At 43.2% G+C, this 23,843-nt stretch overlaps 1 protein-coding gene and 1 long non-coding RNA gene across 4 annotated transcripts in view; one reads left to right on the top strand and one right to left on the bottom strand.

The window, feature by feature from the left end:
* Positions 1 to 8,168, top strand: part of LOC135902202 (uncharacterized) — a 46,223-nt gene extending 38,055 nt beyond the window's left edge. Inside the window, exon 4 of the long non-coding RNA XR_010564439.2 lies at positions 6,874 to 8,168. This is a non-coding gene — a long non-coding RNA (uncharacterized lncRNA). The remainder of the gene's footprint in view (positions 1 to 6,873) is intronic.
* On the bottom strand, positions 1,695 to 23,801 carry LOC135902198 (phospholipase A2-like). 3 transcript variants are annotated; one of them, XM_065432171.1, is made up of 8 exons: positions 23,641 to 23,801; positions 22,503 to 22,671; positions 14,998 to 15,120; positions 13,729 to 13,901; positions 10,150 to 10,309; positions 6,044 to 6,193; positions 5,222 to 5,293; positions 1,695 to 4,875 (listed from the first exon to the last, which is right to left on the bottom strand). In XM_065432171.1, exons 2-8 carry the CDS (start codon positions 22,667 to 22,669, stop codon positions 4,701 to 4,703), a joined length of 1,020 nt encoding a protein of 339 aa, XP_065288243.1. In that variant the 5' UTR covers positions 22,670 to 22,671; positions 23,641 to 23,801; the 3' UTR covers positions 1,695 to 4,700. The 3 variants fall into 3 exon arrangements, with proteins under 3 accessions (XP_065288243.1, XP_065288244.1, XP_065288245.1); XM_065432172.1 differs by having other exon boundaries at positions 23,524 to 23,654; XM_065432173.1 differs by lacking the exon at positions 5,222 to 5,293.
* Between the last annotated feature and the right edge of the window lie 42 nt (positions 23,802 to 23,843).

The raw sequence follows: 23,843 nt of genomic DNA, 5'->3' as shown, positions 1-23,843 counted from the left end.
GCGTGAAAGAAGCCCGGGAATACACTCAAAATAGCCACGCGGTGGTCCGCTCGAGGCACATTGCAGGTATTTGCACATAAAATGCAACATGCTGATGTCAGCCGTACCTTAATCGCGAATATCACCGGTTCAATTAGACAAACTGTGATCAATCTAGCGGCTAATTTAAGCGCCGACCAAGCTGCACTCACTGCAGCCCCTAAGTTGTTTTGGCTATTGCGGTGTGAAATAGACGCTCAGATGTCTCGACGATGGTTTTGGCAATCGCGGTGAGAAATAGCGCCCAGATGTCTCCCTGTGGATTCCTCCATGTGGATGTCTCCCTGGAGATGGATGTCTCCCTGTGGAAAATCGTTCCACGTCAGCATCTTGCAATAAGCGCGACTTTGCGATTGCGAACAAACGAAGTTTACGGTGCGAATTTGTGTCTTCAATCCCAGATTTTTCGGCAAAAGTGTCATTCGTTGTCAAAGCAAACACTCCAACCTTCGCGAGCTAGATGTACCACTCCAGAAACTTATGGTGCTAAACATTGTGTCCTCTGGTGCACTTCAAGATATTTCCCATTGCCACTGCCTTGTTAAATGTAATGTTTTAAAACTACAAAGTCTTTCAGAATGGTGATAGCAATTGTCACTTTTCCTTTTTAACCTGTCTTTGTCTCTTCACAGTGCAAAGAGGTGGCAGTACAGGCAATCGAGACTTCGTATGCCCTTTGTACGATTCTACTGACTTCGGAGTCAACGCCGATTATTCATGTTTAGCAACACGGCTAAGACTTACCACTTTTGAATGATATCTCTAGCAGTTCCAACGCACATTATAGTGCCTAATTCTAGCAGATATGGCTCACAGTAAATGTAGACGAAAGTCCATAAATCACATGCTATAGTTCTCGCACCTTATGCAGTTGAGATTCAAAATAAGGAAGAGTGTAGAAGGTTCTTTGTTCTGTCGGACGCTCAACTAGGAAATATATGCAACAAGAACAAAAAGAAAGAGTACACGGATGAAGAAAGTGATATGAATGATACTGATGTTTGTCTTGCCTGCTTCGTATGTATGCTAAATTTTAGGCTGGTAGCTATTTTTTGCGTCGCGATAGTCCTACGCCAATGGGCTTACTCGGAACCTTGATTGGAGCAAGTCTGCAAGATTGCTGAACTGCTATCGTCATTACTAAACATAGATTACGCAATAATAGCTGTGTAAAAGTGCACGAATGTGCTGGCAACATTTGTCGCGGCTGTTGCTGAGTATAATAAGTACTATTAGTAGGTAACGACAGTTAAACCACTCCCTATTCCGACAGTAAGACAGCTAGCGTTGCCATACTGACTCTTCCTCTGAAAAGGCGCTCAAGGCACTGACCTACTGCCAGTCGGTGCGGTGATTTCGGTCTCAAATCCTTTTCCTCAATTTATCGCGAAATGAAAACACGCATGAAGCTACGCTCAAATTTCGCACGAGAGAGTATTGTAATCGTCGGGGAATTTTTACATCGCAGAGGTGCTACCAATCAAGTACAAGCAAAGAAGGAAGCAACTGAAGATGTTATGCAGCTTCACACGTTCGACTATAGCTTTCGCCACTGCTGCCCCTCACCGTCCGCTCAAAGATACTAGATGCCCAGTGCACCTCTGTCACATTTTTTTTTTAAGGCTGGGCAATTGTGACTAAATGACTCAACCTCCTTTCTTGATAAACGTGCCCCATTACCACGGGTTGCAACTCACAGCTGTAAACGTTGCGCAGAGACACATGGGTCATTCGCGGTGGCGTGAAAGATGAGTTGCGCTTCGCTAAAGATATACGCTCTCATAGAAGGTATATGGCATGGATTATTGGTTGTACCGTGGTGTACGTACAACCTTAGCCCAACATATGCGAGTAATTTGTTATACAGAAGCGCGGTACGTGCAGTCATGTGTTTGTTTCCTGTCCACTAATTGTATGCAGCCAAGAGCATTTTTAACACCGACTGTTCATTCACGCGCATTGTCATGGTTGCGGATTGAGTGCAACATTGTTAAAAATTGTCTGTTTTCTTTTATTTGCAAGAGGACGAATTTGTTATATTAAGTTTAGAAGCCAAGTAAAAAGCACAGGACCATTCATAGCCCCACCGAGAGAAGTCTAATTTACTGATGTAACCGTTGCTGTCGTCACACCCGTCCTTTCAGGCCAAGCAAAGTCGCGACCATCTTGTAAATGCCCTAGCGTATAACAATACAAGTGCTTTGTTTTCATTTCGGTTGTTCGGAGTATCGCATCAAGTTCCCTGGTTCCGGCTTTACTGAATGCAAACATACAAATAAAACGCTGAAAAAGAGTAACCGTAGCCGGACATTCTGTCTGCTACAAATTATTGCAGCTATTTAGGAAATATAACTATTGACGTAATAGTTCTACGGAAGCCAGCAAGGTGGCACATGGCAACCAGTATGGATTTCCTTTGTAGCAATTTCCCACGTTTGGGTGGATGTCTACATTTTCTTTTATTAAATATAGCTCTTATTGAATCGTTGCAAAAGGAAGGCTTGAACGCTATCTCCCCTCTTTTTTCTTCATGTGCCTATGCGTCAGCAATATACTTGTTGCTGTTGTTTATCTATAGTTACAATATCGGAAGTTCGTCTCTCTTTGGCAGCGCAGTGATGTGCCCACCCTGCACAACTGAACAGGAGCGCTCTTACATTCTTAGATCAATATTTTGCTTGACACGTGACTGTATAGATTTCCATAACCAATATGACAAAGAAATGATGGTCTTCTCCCAACCTCCCGAAGTTTCATCTTCGTGCACTTGATCCATCCATTAATATCCAAATGCCATCAAACGTATCCCACTCTGAGGTGACAGTGCTGTGGCGCATGTGGCTAGGGGTTTCATTTATAAAGGCCTACTCGTTCTGCATCGCAATGGGTGATACGCCCAGGTGCGACTCTTGTGGAACAATAGAAACGATTCGGAGAAACGGAGACGGAGACATCTTATGTCTCCGTCTCCGGTACGACGTAGAACGCTAACCTCTCCAGACAGCATTTCACTCAAGGCGATTTTCAGAAATGAAGATCCTTGGACCGTGGCAGTAAGCATCGATGACACAGAAAGCCACGAAAGCCCTATTGCAGTACCTCAAGTGGACAGTTCTTGGTGACCGTTTGTAGAGTCGATGCGTACCTTCAAATGTGGGCGAAACTGTGCTCAATCTCTTTCTCTTCACATCCCTACATCCTATTCCCCCTGTACAGGGTAGCAAACTGGACGTGCGTCTGGTGAACGTACCTGCTTTTCCTCTCTTCTATTTATCTCTCTCTCTCTCTTAACGAATGCTTCGCTTCACATTGATTCCTGCATGTGCTTTGGATCTGCTTAACTTTCTCCATGAGTGCGTGCGTGCGTGCCTGTGCGTGCGTGTGTGTGCGTGTGTGTGCATGTGTGTGTGTGTGTGTTTGTGTGTGTGTGTTTGTGTGTGTGTGTGTGTTTGTGTGTGTGTGTGTGAGAGAGAGAGAGGCAGTTATTCGGGACGACAGCAGCAGCAGCCACGGTCAGCAAAGCCCAAGAGGTTTCGCAAAGCAAGCATCCCCTTCATAAACTTTTAACAGAGAGCGATGTATAAAGTTCCACAAATATCAGCTCCGATCGCAAAGTTTCATTGTACATTTATGCTATGACCAACCGCTTTCGAAATACTGCTGCTATAGAGACATTGCAGCTGCCTTTACGGTGCTGTCAGCGCTTGTCGTTGCCGCCTGGTATGGAATTACATCAGGTACTGCCAGCAACTATGAAATAACATCTACGTAATAAATAGCCCGAAAGAAAAAAAGCGCATTTATAAAACTATAAAAACTAGGTGGATGTACACACAGTGTTAGTAGGCTTGCGCATGGAGGAAACACTTGCGCCCGTACATTATAAGAGATGTGCTGACGGAAGCCCAGCGCCTGTGCTCCAGCGCCCACTATAAATTATGCTGTAGGAGAAAAAAAAAGTCGCGGCGTGCTGTAACCCTGAAGTGCAAACGCAGTGTGAAATTCGAGCATTGACGTCACACCTTCAATATTCAAGGCAGCAGATTCCATGTTTGCATGTTATCCAATGACGCATGGGCTAGAGAGCAAGATCATAAGATCAAGTTTTGCTCAACAGGTTTTTCTTGAATACGACTATTTCTTCATGTCATCATTAGCCATACCTCATACATTATTTATTAACCGGAACATAAGCCTCCTTGTCGTCGCATTATGTTAACCATGAATTCACGTCCCTTCGCGGAAACAAGTAATGTAACGCTGCTTCAGATTCCGGCACTGCATTCTGCGCAGTATTTCACCTAATGTGAAGCGAATAGAGATCCCCGCCTTGTTTTAAGCAACACGCTATATGTCAGTTGTTTTGTTTAAGCATCATGGGACGCTTTTCCGCAGGGAGTTTCCATCGTAAGACCTGAGCGTATATTCTACAGCGCCAATGTCAAAGCTACTTGGGGGATTCAATGCGCACAGCCTGGTTCATGGCTAAATTAGCTTCTAGAATGACTGCATTTTTAGTATAATTGCACCAGTGATACCCGCGCAAAAGGTACGGGAGACATAAGCTTCATGCACATCTGTGGCCACAATCTAGGAGTTGCAAACTCCTAGATTTAATTTTTACGCGTATTTCGGTAGGTAGTTCCACGGCATCATCAGTTTTAACACTCCGTGTCATCATCCTCTGGTGCCGAGAACACATTCATAAGGCCGGATTTCTTCCTGTTAACGAAAGCCTCGAAAAAATTCGGTGGGTACTCGACACTCCATCTCTTAGGCTGAGACGTGTCCTCTTCTTGGTTTTTACAAGGTGGACGAAGCAGCAGTATACGAAACCTGAAAAGAGCGTTATTTATAAACCGTGCATCTCGTTGCAGATGATTGTTGTGAGAATCATTACCAAGAAGAAAGCGTTACAATCCTTTTTCATTGTGACGGCTGCTGACTTGGAGCGTGATGTTAACAATCATTCCAGTTGCAGATGAGGACCTAACTCCGATGCCACAACAAATGTAACAAAATAATCCACCTTCTCGGAACCCGACAGTTTCATTTGAGGAACCGGAACGTATAGTTTGAAAAGTATTATACTAGTTCAGAATGGAAACTGGTGGAAAGTAGCAGTCATAATACACGTTCGCTTTATACTCTCGCTCCGAGCAAAGAAATGGAGGTAACTTACGGAATGACCTTTCCCCTGGTAAAGGTTATGGACAGCTTAGTACTTTCTGTCGACTGACAGTGTCGTCCGTACCTGCAAACCCTCGAACGTATGACAAAAACTTGCCAAAAGACTTAATGCTGCGCTAAAGGCACAATAGTCAAGATATTACAAAAAATATCAACAATACTTCTATCCAGTTGAGTGTACTTGCTTGCCGCAGGTCTTATTGGTGCTGTGATAACAATACGAATTTACTAAAGTAACGCATATGAGTGGTGACGATGAAGAGTAGAAATTGCGTAATTACGTCGCTGCGCTGTTCACGTCAGACCAGTGATTCCAGCCTAACGAGCCAATGATCAGTTAGTCCATGGTCTAGTACTATCAACGATGTATGATTGAAAAGGCCAGCGCAGCTCCACACGGGTTAGCGTGAGCAATCTTTCGCAATGAACTGGCTAAAGAGGTTACTGATAACTCTTTGTTACTTTCCAGGCTTCCATGTATATATGTTTGTATTGTTAACAAATTGGCACGCTACAAAAAGCTCCATCGGCGCTGTTTTTCTTGCAGTTAAAGCAAACTTGTACATCAGAGCTGCATATTTAATACGGCGCTTTCATTATATTATTGTCACGTTTTAGTGTAGTGTAAGGCATTTCACAACAAATTCATGCGCCCCAAGCCTAGAAGTTCACTTTTCTTTCTGATTTTTAAGAATAATGAAAGGCGGCTGTAAGAGCATTACCGTGCCATAACGTGAGAAAGGATTGAGTAAGTATATCAATCCTGACGCCCGAGACATGCGAAGCGCAATCGAATGAACGCGTATACGCTTACGGATTGTAACTGGTGCATTTTAAAGGATGGCCGTATTTGAAGCACTTGGTTCTGAGCACATCGAAGTAAGTGATGCCGACGGACGCCGTAACAACATTGCTCGAGTTGACAAGGCAGTTGAAGAACTTCTCATCATCGTCGCAGTTTGTCCTGGAAAGTAGAAAAAAATGGAGGAAATCGAGGTCGTGGCAATATATACGGGCTCTTTCATTCTTTTGGGGATGTTCTTCATCGTAGTTGTCTTGTTGCCCCTGTTCATATTGTAGGCCAGTACAATCCAAGAAAGTGTTTTTATGCTTCTATTGCTTCCTTTGAAATCTTTTGCGGGTTATGCTGATGAAAAAACAAGCATTGTTCAGCAAAACTCTAAATAAATTCCTAAGAGCTCCAGAAACGTCAAACACAGCACCTGAGAAGACCCTCTTCATAAAGACACACACACACATCGGACACAGTTTCTTTTTTTATGACGCTGAAGTCGAACCAATATACGTATATTCCTGAAAATGCATTAACCTGAACGTAACCTGAACCAAGAGAAAGTTTGCTGTTGGTGCAGTGTAAAAGAGACCTAACGTAAGGACGTTATGCAAAACGTTGTCAAATGGAATAAGCTCAACCTACAGTAGTTCTTACTTCCCACAAGAGTCTCATTCCTGAAGAACGCACTTAGTGTAATAGTTTTTCATTTCCGCAATACCTCATTACGTGTGAGGTTCTTATACATCAATTTGCTTTCATTTCCCCGCTTTTGCCGTTCTTTCTTAAACTCAGCCCTTTCCACGTCTATGCCTGGAAACACGAAATGGCAGTTTTCTTCTTCTTTTCAGGGGCTTTCTTTGCAGACAGCCGCTTCCACCAGCGACATCAGATGACGCCAGTCTTCTAGCCCATTAAATCTAACAAGCCATGGATAACAAGGCCGTCTTTGACAAAGATACGTCCACCTATCGAAACGTCGGCCGAGCTTTCTCAGGCATTTTACCCCTGAGGAGTACTTTAATTCGGAATATTTGGTGCGACACACTACAAAGCGCTGACTACTGTGTAGCGCTAGTCATCTGTATATGTCTTCTTGCGCCCTCGGTTATTTGTGCTGGTTAATTTGCAGCTTTGTACCTCTGTTTGTCCGTCCTTTATCCCAAGATGGGTCAAGGGGATGGGTTGGACCAGGTGCTGCACGTAGAATGAAGGGCACAGACCCACACTCAACATACCCCACACCTCCAAATTTGCCTACGCCTTCTCAGCTATGCCGCCGAACTGTCCTTCGAGAACGTCAGTGTGTACCTGCAAAACATCTTCAGCTGCTTCCTTTTTTGCTGGTACTTGATCGGTAGCACATTTGCGATGTAAAAATGCCCGACGATTACAATACTCCCTCACGCGAAATTCGAGCGCAGCTTTACGCCTGTTTTCATTTGGCGATATATTAAGGAAAAGAATTTGACACCGAAATAATCGCACCAACTAGCAGTGGGTCAATGCAGTAAGCGCCTTTGCTGAGGGAGGGTAACTATGGCAACGATAGCATGATGAGCGGCATCGGAGCCAGTTATGGTAGAAGGCGACTACGAACCCGTGAGTAGTGGGCAAGTGTTTGGACGTTGTCCTGCTGAACGACAGCAACAAAGAACTGAGACTGTTTGACACAAAACAACCAAGAAAAATAAACGTGATGCACCGAAATTATCTGATTGAAATATATTCATGTAGTAAAGTGTTATAACATGCCGCGAATACGAAAAAAACGAGTCTACTATGCCTTTGGCCAAACAGCTACAAATAAAGGATTCTATAAAGTTCTAGATTCTAAATAAATGAATGTCGCCTACTTAGACTTGGGGAGTATGAGATCACTAAGGTCGGTCAATGTTACGTAGCTCTAATCCCACAACATGCATTACTGTGTCATAGAAATAGGGAGGTGCGTACATCACCGCAAAGAAATGGTCGGAACTGATCTCATTCCCACTATACCTTTTGTACAACTACAAAATTATTAAATTAAAATGAAATTCTGCGGCTTAACGTGCCAATACCCCGACGCGTTTATGAGACCCACTGTAGTGGGGAGTTACGGATTAATCTTGACCGCCTGCGATATTTAACGTGCACCCAATGCACGTACATGGACGTTTTTCCCCTTCCCAAAGGGAAGATTCGACTATAATGTATTCAGTTGTATGTATCCAGCCCAATGTCTGATGTGCAATATACACGACTGACACATCGGAGTGGATTGCACCAAAGTTACTAAATGAACCGACCTGTCATAGCGAAAGGATTCCGAAGTTTCGGCTGCCACGTGTGCTCCAAACGCTTAGGAAACCAACCGTTATCCTCTCCAAAACAGGTTTGTAATCTCTCTCCATTATTATTATTTTTATTATTAGCAGTAGTAGTAGTAGTAGTATTAGTACTACTACTACTACTACTACTACTACTACTACTACTACTACTACTACTACTACTACTACTACAGAGAAGAAACAGTTTAGATATTGTTTCTTGAAAAATAGAGCTTCCTCCACGTCCCCACCAGCGGTATTGTGTAAAGCCTTCGCTTCCCCAGCACCAAACTAAAAGAGTGGAAAAAATCAAAGGGAAGAGACAAGAGGAAGGCACAGCATGACACAGCATGACAAGGCACAGCAAATAGCGCTTGTCCTTGTCTGTCTTCATTGTGTCCGTGGTTTCATTCGCGCTTAGCTACTACTTCAAAATATTCATATCATAAGAAGCCAACAAATACTGACACCAAGGACAACATAGGGGAAATGACTTGTGCTTAATAAATGAAATAAAGAAACGATAAATTAATGGAAATTAAAGTGGATGAAAAAACAACTTGCCGCAGGTGGGAACCGAACCCACAACCTTCGCATTTCGTAATTTCCCTTATGTTGTCCTTGGTGTCAGTGTTTGTTGGCTTCTTATAATATAAATAATAAAAATAGGGCCCCTCAGGTAACCCCCTTTCTTCTCGTTTACTTCAAAATATGGCACATAGCACCCCACAAAAAATACATATCAGAACCCTAGGGGGAAAGCAAATTTCTATAACAGTGTTGCGGACTTCGTATCAACTCAAAGCAGAACCGTCCAGAAATTCGAAATGAAGTATGGAAAATGTAAAGAAAACTTGCAAGTTCGGAATTTTTTTACAATTTTTGTAAAGGGCGTGGCCACAAATTTTCTTGCAGTTACTTAGACGGCAAGCGTGCGCTGTCAGGCTATAATATGCGTTGGAACGCTCGCAAGTAGTCGCCTCCGATCGACATGCGTCTCGGACGGCAAAGAAACATTCAAGATGCCTCTGCCTAGCAAATTTCCGTCTGTCGCAATGGTTGGATTTTCTACCAAATTTGGCATCTGAAATTTTATTTATTTTTCTTTATAAACACGTAAAATGGTTGTTCTGCTTTTTTTCTTTTCCTATTTTTTTGTTGTTGTTTCATGCTCCGTTGTGGAATTTTATCAGACGTGGTTACGTCCGGCGCCCGTTAAACTTGGTAAAACTTCGACCTTTACGCTCAGCGTGCGCTAATTGCAATGAATTGTTTTTGTTTTATTCAGGCTCTTGCTATATAAACTGTGAGTGAGCCATCAAAATAACGAATGTATTATGCGTAAAGAAGGACTTGCAATTAATGTATTCTAATAACGCTCTATTTCTGTGGAAATTATTATATTTTAAGCCAAGCCAAGTTCGAGACCAGCGTCGTACACCCACTTCTGTGGATTTCCATAGTGGCAGCGTGAACATTTGTAAACTCGCATAGACGATGACGCCACATTTCTATTTAAGTAATATTGTAAGAAACTGTGCGCATTACAACAGCGTGGCTGTCCTTCGTGGATCGTTTCGCCAATGTCGGAAGATACACCATGCGAGATCCGATCGAAAACAGGTCTTCGTTACGTTGCTTGCTAAACCTTCTATAGTGGTTTATTTGATAAATGATGTCAGCTAATCGTCCGTTCTGCTACCGTCCAATACCTGGAAATTGTGGTTAAAACAAACTTTAGGTGATGCCCAGTTCTCTTTGATTATTCTTATAACGCGGAATTTGCGCGTTTCGGAATTGTAACGACAATCTTACATTGTATAGAATCTGAAATTTTTGATTCCGTGCTTTGTCTGGAAAGCCAATATGTTGTCATCGGCGTGATCGTGGTCGCGACAGCACATATCAATCTCCTTGGCCCTCCCCAAGTCGTCGTAGCCGTTGGCAATGTCTCCAGCCCCACACCATTTGGTACCTGCGTGGCAAATTTTCTAGCATCAGATTTTACTTCTTGCACGTGTTCTTGCGCAGCACATAAGATAAAGATTTTGCTTCCATCCTATGTGCGTGAAATATGAAAAACAAGTCTCAATAGATTAGTAAAAAGTAAAGCTTATAACCGCAGTATATATTCGCCGGAAATACTATGCGTGTGACAACAGTGCCTTCACACATCGCAAAGGCATACCGTTCTTTCTTTCTTTTCTTGTTTTTACCCCTGAAAAAAAAAGAATTCAGCACTTGCCGACTTGAATGACAACTATGAGACCTGATTTGGGGCATTTATCAGCGCTGTCACGATATGTGCTAATGTAGCTGTTTATTTATTTAACATAAATAAGCATAAATACATAAACAATATATCGATAATGCTTATGTAATATATATAAACTGGAACAACATTAAAAAACCTAAATATTAACATCAAATAAACATTAAATGATATCATCAACCTAAACAATATGTGCAATAGCAAAAGATTAGAATAACACATTGCATGAATACATGTATTTCAAGGCCAGCAATTACAAAAACCTTCTTACGCTGGAAGTGTGGCCGAGTAAGAGCCCGGCGAAACCTATAATAATACATAGGAAAGGAGAAACATATTTTTTTTTGGGGGGGGGGGGGGGGAATCACTGCATCGATTCTAGTAGTGTTTGTTGCATATAAAAACGTTATTTCTAGGGATGGTGGGAAATTAATTTTTAGGCCGTTGATTTGGTTCAAAGAATATTGAAAATTGCTACATTTTTCGAAACGAGACTATCAAGTTTACAACTTCCAAAATCAGAAATGAAGTATTACAATTGCAATTACAATTACAACTACAATTACATTACAATTCATTACAAACATTACGATTCTATAAACTGCACCCAAAATTCAACTAAAGCCCACGAAATTGATATAATTAAATTTCTCTAAAGTATGACACTAATTTCTGAGTAGGACATTGCAAGACGCTTGTGAACATTTGATAATTCTCGCGTGAGCTGTAATTTATTAAAACACATTTGTCCTCTTTAGACGCTCTATAAGATGCACTTTAAAGAACCACAATATCGGTATTTGATATGGAGTCACAAATTTTTCAGCCTTGCGCTTCTTTCTTTATACGTCGATTTACACCATTTTTTAATTACATACTCAAGTCGAAATTATGCTTCCTACAGTAGCTATAATTTAACTTTGTCTCGCGAATGAGAGAAATTTCATTCAAATCCGTCAGGCGGTTGTCTCATAAAAGCATTCCTGTAATTTAGATGTATTCGGATAGGTGACATCGGAGTTGGCGCCGAGCTAATGTTGCTTCTTAAGAGCAGATACCGGCATATCGTGATATCGAGCATATTATTAGCGAAGTCATCGTTGAGTGGTAAACAGCATTTACCAACGCAAAGCCTTGTATGTTCCTCCCCAGTGTCCGCAGTCATGAAAAGCGATTGCGCTAGAATTGTTTGTAGGAGCAAATTCTAGCCATTCGCTTATGCGGAACACAAAATTAGCGAAAGTGGAAGGTTGATGACAAAGAGTGCTTACGAATGAGAAGCTTTGTGAATTCGACATGATATTTTAAACCATGGCAGGAACAACAATTTTTAACCTAAAGAAGAATAGATAGGAACTCGAAACTTCATGCAATGACGGGAGCTGAAATTTTAAACATGTTAGATTTTTAATAGTTCATTTCTTTTTCCTTTTGCATTCAAACTTGGTCCTCTATAAATTATATTTCTGTATTTTTCAGCATGTACCACTTTGCTCTGTTAGTGCTGCTAATAGTCACGTTAACTACTTAACGTTTACTATGCACAGGAGTGCCGATTCAGTCTATGACTCTGAAAACTCATTCCGTATTTAAGAAACTGTAATGACAAGATGCGATAATAATAAAATTTAATTCTGATTTATATTCTCTGAAACTAAAGCGCTAGTAACACGCTTGCGATGGCATGGCATGGCAGGTTCTCTTAAAGCCAATGACATTACAAAATGTATTTATTCATTCGACCACCAGGCGTAGTCTTTTCTTTTTGTTGTGACTGCCGTATAGAGTTCTGCCTTTTACCTGTATGACCATCAAAACAAAGTTAATCATAATAAGTTAGTACACCACGCATGTGTTTGTATATGTTATTTACCATCTCTTCACAATCAAAACGTATCATTCACATCTTAAGGCACAATGCTTTTATTTAGAATCACATGATATACCTGGCAACAAAGTTGCAACAAGTAAGCTTTCCCAAACAATATCGCCAAAGTTAAAAAGATCAGGGGCCATCGTCACAATGTTTATCGTAAATAAATGCACTCAACCATTGTCTTGCCGCCTTTGATAATTTTATGTCAGGAAGCAAGACATTCTTCCTAGGAACAATTCTAGCGTAAATGCTTCTGTCCCTGGGGTCCAATTCACAAAAAAAAAGTTCTCTTTTTAGTTTTTGCAGATATTATCCGGCTTGAAAACAGTCCTGTTCCAAGCATCTTAAAAATAATCACGCATGTGTCTTTTGAAAATGTTTTGATTTAACTCGCTTCCAATTAAAAGCACGCAATATGATGTCGCTGGTATGACAGGGCACTGCTCTTAACTTTTATTCATATACTTTACTAAGTCTGAACTTCTTATTGAAGGAATTGAATTTTGCCAGCCTTACACTGGTAATTAGGGGCTGAAAGGGTTAACCCGGTTTTAGTTAACTTCACTGCATTACTTACCTTGTAAGGGGGAACCTAGCACAGACACGAGCTGTGCTTCTCTTCCCCCCCCCTTTTTTTTTCTTTTTCGGTACGCTGTCACGTCCCGCATCTCCCTTTTTTTTCTTTTTTCTTTTTCAATCATCACACTGTTTTGCTCCTGCGTACATGCCCGCATTTCACCATTCGTGTTGTCGATGCTGTTTCTGTTTTATGGTGGCACTCAATGGATTTTGTCGAGTTCAATGCCCTTTGGTAGACGGCATAGTATAGACTGTGGCATTACATTTCTCTTACAGGAAGCAGGAAACGGGTGTTCAAAGCCGCAATGCGGGAACTCTGTCAAACGAGGTACAGAAAAAAGCGGTCACAAGAGCTTGTAGCTAAACATTATTTCCTAACAAAGAACCTTGTTTCGTAATTTTTCTTCAAATGCCGCTGTACTTTTTATGTTCTTAATTGTTGCTGCCGTCTCAGTCGGCGTACGTATTAGCTGCACGTTTAGAATTTTTTTTTTGCTTATTCCAAAAGCGTTCGTGCAGAGAAAAAGAAATATTCCCACGCTGTGGTGAACGAAGTGTGCATATTTATGTGCACATTCATGTTGTTGCACGTGCAGTTTCGTGCGTCAGCACTATTTCGTGCGATATTGGTTAATGCGATGCGCACGAGTAAAATAGCAACGTTTACCTGGGTATATCAGGAGGCTCTGAAGTGCGGTGCCTAACAAATCCAACAGGGAGGATCTTTTTGTCTCCGGCTCTCGGTCGACGCACTTGTCCACGAACACTTCCATTTCTTCCATCGTTACGTCAGTGACAAGCGCGCTTGGGATGAACTTCAACAAATGTTCTATAAGTATCCTGCCGGAAGAGTACACACACTGTCGGAACTAGAAGTACACGTTCACTTGAAGCGCACCACGTGCGTGCCTGGCATAGTACATAACTTATATGCAGACACCGTAATTTCGTTTCCCTTGTAATGCCCAGTCATTAAAGAAGCAAGTCGGCGATGGCAACCGTACACAATCATTCTAACAAATTCAACAGGATTCATATTTACTTCTTATATTCAAGTTAGTAGTTCAAACCACCGTTACAAGTCATGTCGCTATGGCAAGTATAACCGATGCAGAGAAGAGCGGCAAATGTAGTAAATGTACAGTAATACTGTGTAGCTCGTATAACGGCTCGACTGGTAGTGCATAAGAAACAAGGATAAAAAATTAGCATTACTAGCGCAACAATTCAACATCTGACGCTGAAATATTGTGAGTATTTTATAAATGTCCGCTTTTTCTATTATTTGTGCACTCTAATAGAGAGTGCACAACAGTGTACTGTCTACTATGACTGCCGCTCTTCCAATCATCACACTGAAAGTGTAAACTGTTGCTGGTTTACCCGAGTCCTAATGACGACAAGGCTCATTGCTTCGACTTAGGTGCTGTGTGGCGCCAGATGGCATGCTCCTTCAGTTCACAAGTTCGACTAAAATGCTCCGAGCATTTCAATGCTTCCCAAGCACATGGCAATAATGACACTTGGGTCGGCTGACAAGATACCCGGCAAAATAGAATCGCTGTGAAATTCAACAGTGCACGTGCCAGTTGAGGCTGTGTCAGCAGCACTGTTTGCAAATCATTCGGTCACTTGGTTGATAACACAACACTTCCTTGTTAGCTAACACGAAGTGCTCAACATTTATGATACTGAGGTGGTCTTTTTTTCACACACGGCAGTAAATGTGGCGGCCGAAGTACTCTGGCCTGAAGTCCCTCGGTTTTTAACTAAATGTAGGCGCTTGATATTCCATGCACATATCACAGGAGAATTCCCAGCACAGTTTCATCACAACTGTTCCTGTTCTCTCTTCTGTGCGAACTTTCATTAAAAACTGAATTTCATCACATTTTTTTTTCATGAAACGATGTTTTACAATTGCGTCACTACCCACCTGTCGCCCAAAAGGTTGCACGTAAGAGAACCAGCATCGTTTTTGTCCTCAAAAATCTCGGCGAACTTGTGACCTCCAAACTTCACGTCTGTCACAATGCGATGGCGTTGCGAAGGCAGAAACCTAAGAATAAGCACCTCAGTAAAAGCAGCAGGCATGTACTCTGCATACAGCGCACGATGCAAGGCGATAAAACTTTCACAGTACGGATTTTTTTCAGACTTACAATTGAATTACGACCACTCCTTCTTGAGAAAACATAATAAACGTAATCTTCATGGGAAGAAAAGCACACGATATAATTCTTTCTGAGGCGATTTTGACCCAAGTCATCAATACTTCTTTTTAGGCGAGTGTGTTCATCTTGAAACATGGGTAACAGCGCAAGCAGACGACCACACGAAGGGAGACACGTACACACAAGCGCTGACTAACAGCTTGTTTTAACGGCATGGATAGCACATCTTATTTATTCCAGAGTGAAGCAAGGGAACTGAAGGGGAAAAACATGTCAAAGGTGAGAGCGTGCCAAGAACGCAAGGTCAATACAGCCAACCAAGCGCAACAAAACGCCAACAATTATTTTTTTTCTTTATCTTTGCCATCTGAACCCCCTGAATATCATTAATGTAGACCCCTTTTCTATCAATATGAACATAAGTATACGAGTTGCTTCGATATAACGCCAACCCCTATTTTCGCCCACCTTAGTATGCACGGCTTGGCATGTACGGAACTCTGTTTTAGAGAGACTGCATCTGAAAAAGGTTTGCATTACGCCCAAGCCAAGAAATCTAGGAGGCTCCAATGACGAAGATAACGATTTAAAATGGGGCGGCGACAAATGATCACTTAGACTTCTTGAGCTAAGAAGGTTTTACGGTAAACACCTGTTGCAGTTTAGCATCATCCCTGTCTATACTTTCTTTCTTTCTTATTAAAACCTCTATATCGGTATTTTAAAGTTAGCAATGCTGGTAACAAACTTGGCTTCACCTATTTCCTGCTTTTTTTCTACCCATACTGTAACGTCTTTTGCTTATCTCGACCATGGAAAAATTAACGCTCTCATTAGTTTTGAATTCCACTGCTTCTGGAAGGTGAACACTCTATAGAATCTTGTCATGGCGAATGTCTTGGCATTCAATTAAAATGAGTTGCGTCGTTTCTGAACTTTCGCTGCAGCTGACGCATGCTTCATCGTGTTGCAGATATTTGCTCCTACAGGTTTTTGTCCTCAGACAGCAAGTTAGGGCCTCAAAAAGCAAGGCATTGTCCTGTGTGTTACAGCACAAATTTTTTCTCGTGATTTCTTGCCGTGTTTATGAATCTGCGAGAATATTTTAGTTTCCATCCTTTGCGATTTGCCGTCTCTGTTTCTATGCCTTTCTTCTTGACGACTGCGGGTCGTCCATTTGAACTTCCAATTACCCTAGATTGTGTTCCCAGCTTTGTCGGTGCAGCATCGTGGCGCCATCTACGAACCCTTCTTCGCACTTACACTCCGTTCTCCAAATATAGTTTCCTGAACCCGCAGAAATGGGGGTAATACGAACTCTTACTTCCGTTTCCTTCAAGTCTGATTTTTCCTATTAGAGAACTTTCTTTCTTGTAAAAACGTCACAGAGGGTGCTCGAAGAGCTTTGCGCAACTCGTAAGAGCTAGCAAAAAGGACCAATAAATAACGAGTGTTTCAGCATACTGACTTTGATGACGATACTGATGTGGGTCACAAAAGCCAATACTCCATCCATCTCTAAGAGTTCAGTAGACTGCAAGTCACGCTGCAAGGCCAGCACGAACGCGGCAGTGCCAGCAAGACATCGCTGTTACAGAAAATATAGAGCTCAAGCAAAATATATGAGCAATTAGTAATATTTAGCGGTAAAATGCGTAAGACTAGAAAGAAGACCCGCCGCGATGGCTTCGGCTATTGTGTTACGCTGCTAAACACGAGATCGCGGGATCAAATCCCAGCCGCGACGGCCACTTTTCGATGAGAGCGAAATGTGAGAACGCCCTTGTCCCGTGGTGGTCAAAATGAATCCCGGGTACCCCACTACGGCGCGTCTCATAATAAAATCGCAGTTTTGGCGCGTAAAACCACACAATTCAATTCAATTCACCAGAACAACAACTAACAAGACACAATGCTAGGTGTAGCAGCATAAAGAGACGTCAATTAAAGATTAATTGTGATATTGTTATTCTTCGTTAAAAAATTATGGGAAACCAGCACACACGTTGGTATCGATATGCGAAGTGAAGCTTTCGTGAGGGACATAATTAAGTGCCGTACACATAAATGTAATGCGTGCAATTGACTTAACTTTCATCATGTGCAACGTGTATTTCACGCAATACTGATCCACCACGCAGGTGACAACCTTAATGTGATGCAATGTTTACGTTTATGCACCCACCGCGTTCACAAGCTATGTAGATTTGCAAACTGCAGTTCATACGAATGCACCATTCAATCCGTCGGTGCAGTGATGTAACGAGGACAATGCCGATGTATGATGTTTGTCGTGGGAAAAATGATAAGCATATGTGCATGCAGATAGCGGCACAATGAGAAATTTCGACTGCTGAGGATGAATGAGGACTGCTATTTCCTCCTCAACTACGATGGAGATGGAGTCTCACGTGCGTCCGCCGGACTCGGCAGTGCCCGCAGCGGTTGCCTCCAAGAAGCGCAATGGTACCGAGAGCGGCACTGACGGCGATGACACCATGCAGTACTATGCCAGCAGTGAATATTCTTGTGACGATACCTTCGAGCTGGTGGGGAATCGTAAAGCAAATCGAAAATTTCTCAGCACATCATAGAATTCGAGTGAGTCCACCATGAGATCTACGCTCAATACCGAGGATCTCACCATCCTGTTCGCACCAGTTCTCGCCACTGACAACCTGAGACGCCTCAACAGGCAAGCCGTGTCTTCACATCTAGAGGCGCTGGTTCAAAATGAAATCAAAGACATCAGAGTGAACACCCTTAAGAACGTCCTAGCGATTGACGTAGAACACGCGACTGCGTTGGATTCCTTGCCCAAAGTCACGGAACTTGACGGGATGAAAGTCCGCCCTCATTTTCCGCAGTGCAAGCAAGTCAGTACTGGCGTAATTTACGATGTTGACGAGACCATTGTCGACTCCGGCCTGTCGATCTTAATCAAGTCACCTACAAAAAACATCATCATCACAAACGCATTTCGTCTCGGCACGTCACGGTGTGTTAAGATTATATATAAGGGCGAATCCCTCCCATCGCATGTAAAAGTGGGCCACTTCAGACACGTAGTTCACCCGTTAATATAAATCCGCTACAATGCTGGAAGTGCATGAAGCTTGGCCATGTGAGTAGTGTATGCAATAACACTACCGTCTGTTCTCGCTGCACTGGGCCCCACACCACTAACACGTGCGAGGCCAGTGTGCTGAAGTGCGCAAACTGCAACGGCCCTCACGATGCATCCTCGAAGGAATGCCCTTTGATTCGAAAGGAGATGGCAATATTGAAGAAAATGGTTAGAGACAACTCGCCTCACCGAAAAGCAGCAGCATCTATTAGGCGACTGTGATCACGTCGCCGACGTCGATCACGAACCTCCAAAGCCTCTGCAGAACGCCAGCCACGTACATTACGACCAACCCACTCTTCCGCACAGGCCAAACACAGTCAGCTCAAAGGACAAAGGTGCATCGAACATCACGGCTGCTGACGCTTGGCCTGCACTCCCGAGGCTACATGACCCTACTGAGCGAAATCAGAATTCTACAGCGAGGGATACTTCGTCTGTTCCTGATAAATTGTTGGACCAGGATCAACAAGTTGTTGTCATGATCAGCTCTCTGGTGAGTGCTATTCGTGTTCTTCTGGACAAGCTACAGACCTTTCCCAACAAGTCAGTTTTATAGCAAAAGACTAGAAGATATTGTGACTGCTACTCCGGGTCCTTGGATAATAACAGCGGACTCCAACGCTCACCACCATATATGGGGAAGCTCCAGGATATATTCGAGGGGCAAGTCACTAATATCCTTTGCATCAGGCCACAATCTGTGTCTTCTAAATGCCGGAAGCCCGACATTTCTGCGAGGAACAACGTACAGCAGCTGCCTTGACTTGACTTTGGTGTCACGTTGCCTGACTTCGAGCGTGCAGTGGTTCACTAATATTGAAATCCATGGAAGTGATCACATTCCGACCTACGTGAGAATCGATGGACAAGACACCGCATTACCGGTTGTGTCTCGCCAAATCGACTGGTCAGTCTTTCAAGATCGTGTAGAAGATACATGCAAGAGAGATATCGCACGCTGATTAGAAGACATAATTGCAGACGCAATGCAGGATTGTACATGCTGCTTCGCACATTCGTCAAAACGTAGAGAGAATTACATTGGATTGGAAAGGCTTCGTGCACTACGTCACCGAGCTGAAACGGGGTACAGGCGCACGAAGTCAATTCTTGACCTCAGAGAAGCTCGGCGCGTGCAAAACAAGTTCAAACGCCGAATGGATAAGCTAGCGGATCAAAGATGGAAATGATTTTGCGACTCCCTGGACCCCCGCAAGCCATTGTCCCATGTGTGGCCCCATTGCAGAGCAGAGACTCCATAGGGTATATGGCATCTCTGCTCAAGTCCCCAGCAACGACACCCTTTTAACCCCTTGCTCTCTATCAAAACCGTCGTGAAATAGACGTTGCAATTTTGTGGGAAAGTCGCCGGCGTCACAGTTTTAGTCCACGACATGGCTATAGGAAACATCCCCGGTCCACGAGATGCAAGTATGGACGCTCCATTCTCTATGGACCCGATGGTGTAACATATACTGATCTGTGCCACCTAGGTCGACAAGTACGAAGAGAACTGCTCAGCCTCTTTAATATTTCATGGCAAAATGGTGTCGTCCCCCAGAAATGGAAACGCAGCCGGCCGGTACCGCTTCTAAAAGCAGGAAAGTAGCCACTCGAACTGGCATCTTACCGGCCTTTAGCTCTTGCCAGCTGCGTTTGGAAGCTCATGGAACGTATGATCCTCATGCGTCTCGAATGGTACCTTGAACGCCACAAAATTTACCCTGACTCTATGGCGGGATTTCGACGCGGTCGTTCATCGATTGACAGTGTCATCGATCTAGTATCATCTGTAGAACAGCAAAAATCGAGGAAGCGATTATCAGTAGCACTCTTTCTTGACGTTAAAGGCGCTTACGACAGCTTTTACCATCAAATCGTTCTAGACGCACTTTCGACAATTGAACTAGGAGGGCGAGTATATCGATGGATAAGAAATTACTTGACACAAAGGTCCTTGTTCGTAAGTAGGGAAGATGGTCCGACTACCGACCGCTACACATGCCGAGGTGTTCCCCAAGAAGGGGTTCTAAGCCCTATTCTTTTTAACCTCCCGCTTCTTGGGCTGGCCGAATCCCTACCGCAAGCAGTGAGGGTCTCAATCTACGCCGACGACATCTGCATCTGGACATCAGTGGTCACTCGCCTGCAGGTTCGCGCACGGCTACAGAAAGCAGCAACGCAGGCATCTGAATATCTTCACACACAAGGCCTTACGATCTCAACAGAAAATGTGCGTTAGTCGCGTTTACGCGAAAAGCGATGACTCGTTATCCAGTATGGTCAGCCTATCTCATTGGTCAGCCTATCTCCTACAAGAGAAATCATCGGTCTTTGGGCGTCATTGTAGACCGGGACCTCTCTTGGAGCTGTCAGGTTGCCCACTTAAAGAAACTCACATGTATTGTCCACGTCTTCAAGTTCATCGCCGGAAAAACATGGGCGGGAGGGGGGGGGGGGGTCTGTGGGCTCTATGCTACAGTTATATCGAGCACACGAAGGAGCAACCCTTGTTTCTGTACCTTATCGCGGACTGACGCAGCCCGACACCTAAGCAAGCTAGCGCACCGCATGACATTGGAGAAAGGGAACACCCCTGAATTCACTGAACATCGATTGCATTCCCTCGATCCATTTATGCAACTGCGGCTGTTACCAGGGCTTCCGCGCATTGAGGAAACAATGTTGTGCCGCTTACGCTTGGGCGTCGCATTCACCAATGCATATACGTTTCTGATTGGAATGGCTGATAGCGCCGAATGCAATGCCTGCGGTGTCGAGGAAACTATACAACATCTACTGTGCTACTGCCCATCTATTGAAAACGACAGACAAGATCTCTGCACAGGTCTCAACCAGTTAGATAGAAAACCGTTCCTCTTGAACAAGATCTTGGTACCATGACCTCGCGTATCGCAGCTACAAAAGGCCACAAAAGCGCTGCTGCGATATTTGAAAGCTACAGGATTGAGTCAGCGTCCGTGATCCGGACTGAGTGGCCGAACGATATCCCCAGTGGACTTTCTCTTCTTTTAATCTTTCCGTCACCTTTTCCCTTTCCCCAGTGTAGGATAGCCAACCGGGCTGAGTCCTGGTTAACCTCCCTACCTTTCATTTATCATTTGCTATCTCTCTACTCGCTCCCGCGTGCTCTCCTACGCATGTGACGCACGCAGCAGCCACGATAAGCAATTTTTCTCGAGGCTTCGCTAAACAAGCTGCTATTTAATAAATGGCTATCTTCCACCGTATCTACCACGACGACTCGGGAAACAAATAGATAAGCCTTTGACTTAAGGCAAAACTATTTCAAATGTCGTAAGCATTTCTTCGATGGACTGAGATTACAGTTCTACCATCCGAAAATTTGACAGCGTATTTCATTGAAAGCTTCCGAGTCCTGCGCCGCTACTTGACGCGGTCGATGCGGCCATTTGTACTCAATATACGTCGGGCGTGACACTCGTAAAATGAAATGAAAGAAATCATTGTCATCGCACGGGAGCAACCCAATTTCACGAGCTTCGTGTTACTCTCGAGCATGTTTTTCTTAAGACTTCCTCTCCAATTTGCCGATATCCAAAGATTTAATTTGGCACTGGCCCAGGTATTCTTTCGAGGTTCTAGTGCACTTCACCTACATCTTGAGGTGCAGCATGAACGTTGCAATTACAGAACGTCATCGGCTTGTTCAATTCGCATGCATTTTTCTTACTTTCTTTTTGTGAGCGGCTATGCAGCAGTAGTAGGAAAATTATTTATTATCAAATTTTGAGGATAGCAATGCATATATCCAGGACTTCTTGGCAGAGCTTCAAATTAGGATTAAACATTTTTTTTCTGGAAGGCACAAAACTTGATGCAAGCACAAAGTACACAATATTCATTGTTTGGAGTGCGCTGGCACATAAGACACACGCGTTAATTTGCAGAAAGAAACGATGAAAGTGCATATTTCACTATTACACCAAGGACCAATTATTTTTTGTGTCACGTCGGTTTTTTGTGCGGCTGACACCAGCCAACACTACTTTCACTGTGTCCTTAAAAACTATGATCCAACCATGTATTTTCTCAGTCGCTATTTCTCTTTATACTTGGTCCTGGCGAAACGGAAGCGGGAAAAAAGTTATTTACGTGTTTGTTAAAGCAGATGCCGCTTTACTCACGACACTTGATACCCCTTCCACCGCGCTTTTCAGTGGGGTAGACCCGTCGATCTTTAATGCTGCCACCGAAAATTCACTTCCAAGTAGGTAATTAGCAGCAAAAATAACCAAAACTTCTCTCAAAATCCGTAGCATTTCTGAAAAAGACACATGGTTATGAAAAAGTAAATCAGCTTCTGATCGAAATTTTCACCTCAATTTTGCATTAGCGTTGGGGACACAAAGCTTTTCAGGGCAGCTGCATTAAAGTGCCATAGGTGTCCAGCTCTCGCTATTCTATAAAAGCTGCCCTTAAAGCTTTTCAGTGAACAAGTTTGATAATTGTATATGCTAGCTAAGTGCTTGCAGAAGAAGACATGATCTACGTCCGAGTTTAATGGAGCTCTATGGTAACACATTTTTCCGTTCTAATAGACAATTGTGAATACAGTGTCGTGCCTAGTATTAAACATTGTGAATAGAGCGTCAGTGTTAAAACGTATTAAAAACATGTCACTGCCAGTTCGTCGCGCAGGACAGCATGCAAAAGGGTGCATATCATATAAGGAAAATAAAAATTACGCCTGCTTTGTCAAACTTTTATATTGCACTTTTGGCAAAGTATTTAATTACCTGCCTTAAGTTCTCATCGTCATTTTCTTTCTATTTTTACATGAAGCTTTAGCGTTTACCACTCCCAACCTTTCGCTTCGCACTGCCTTCTTTCGCATGAAGGTTTCGTTTGTGCGTCTCCGGCATAAGTAAAGTCAATGAGGCAAGCAGAACTTCACCAATACATAATTGAACATCTGAAAAGAACATAAAATAACGAGTGGGGATTCTCCGGAAAAATGAAAAAACGAAGTGGGATATTCAGCGTGTCGAAATTATGTAATAATTAGATCTGCTAGAGCTCAAACACGTAGCCTGAACACAAACTGCCGATACGTGGAGCCTTGTTTGCCCCCACAGCATTTCAGTGAATGACTCGACATCGTTGGTTAGCCCACCTTGATGCGCTTGTCAGTGATGATGACAATGTTTAAGTTGCTATCCATATTCGGTATACTTCAATTATTAGACCAGTCCAGGGCCAGAAATGAGACATTACAACGCAGAGAACTCACTTAGGCTGGAATCGGTATTTTTCGCACACCTTTCTCCTTGCTCTAGTCCCTTGCAGACGGACTGTATGTAAACTGTGCGAGGCAGCCAACCATAAGTTCCTCCAACAACGTCAGAAGCCGCTGAAAGGAGAAGCGTTAGTTATGCAAATCCCGAAAGTTGCGCACAGACTTCATGTCGACCGTTTTGTTATATATTTGACAGC

The sequence above is a fragment of the Dermacentor albipictus genome, chromosome 4 (genome assembly GCF_038994185.2).
Source record: "Dermacentor albipictus isolate Rhodes 1998 colony chromosome 4, USDA_Dalb.pri_finalv2, whole genome shotgun sequence".
Lineage (NCBI taxonomy): Eukaryota > Metazoa > Arthropoda > Arachnida > Ixodida > Ixodidae > Dermacentor > Dermacentor albipictus.
This window is presented reverse-complemented; position numbering and strand designations above follow the sequence as displayed.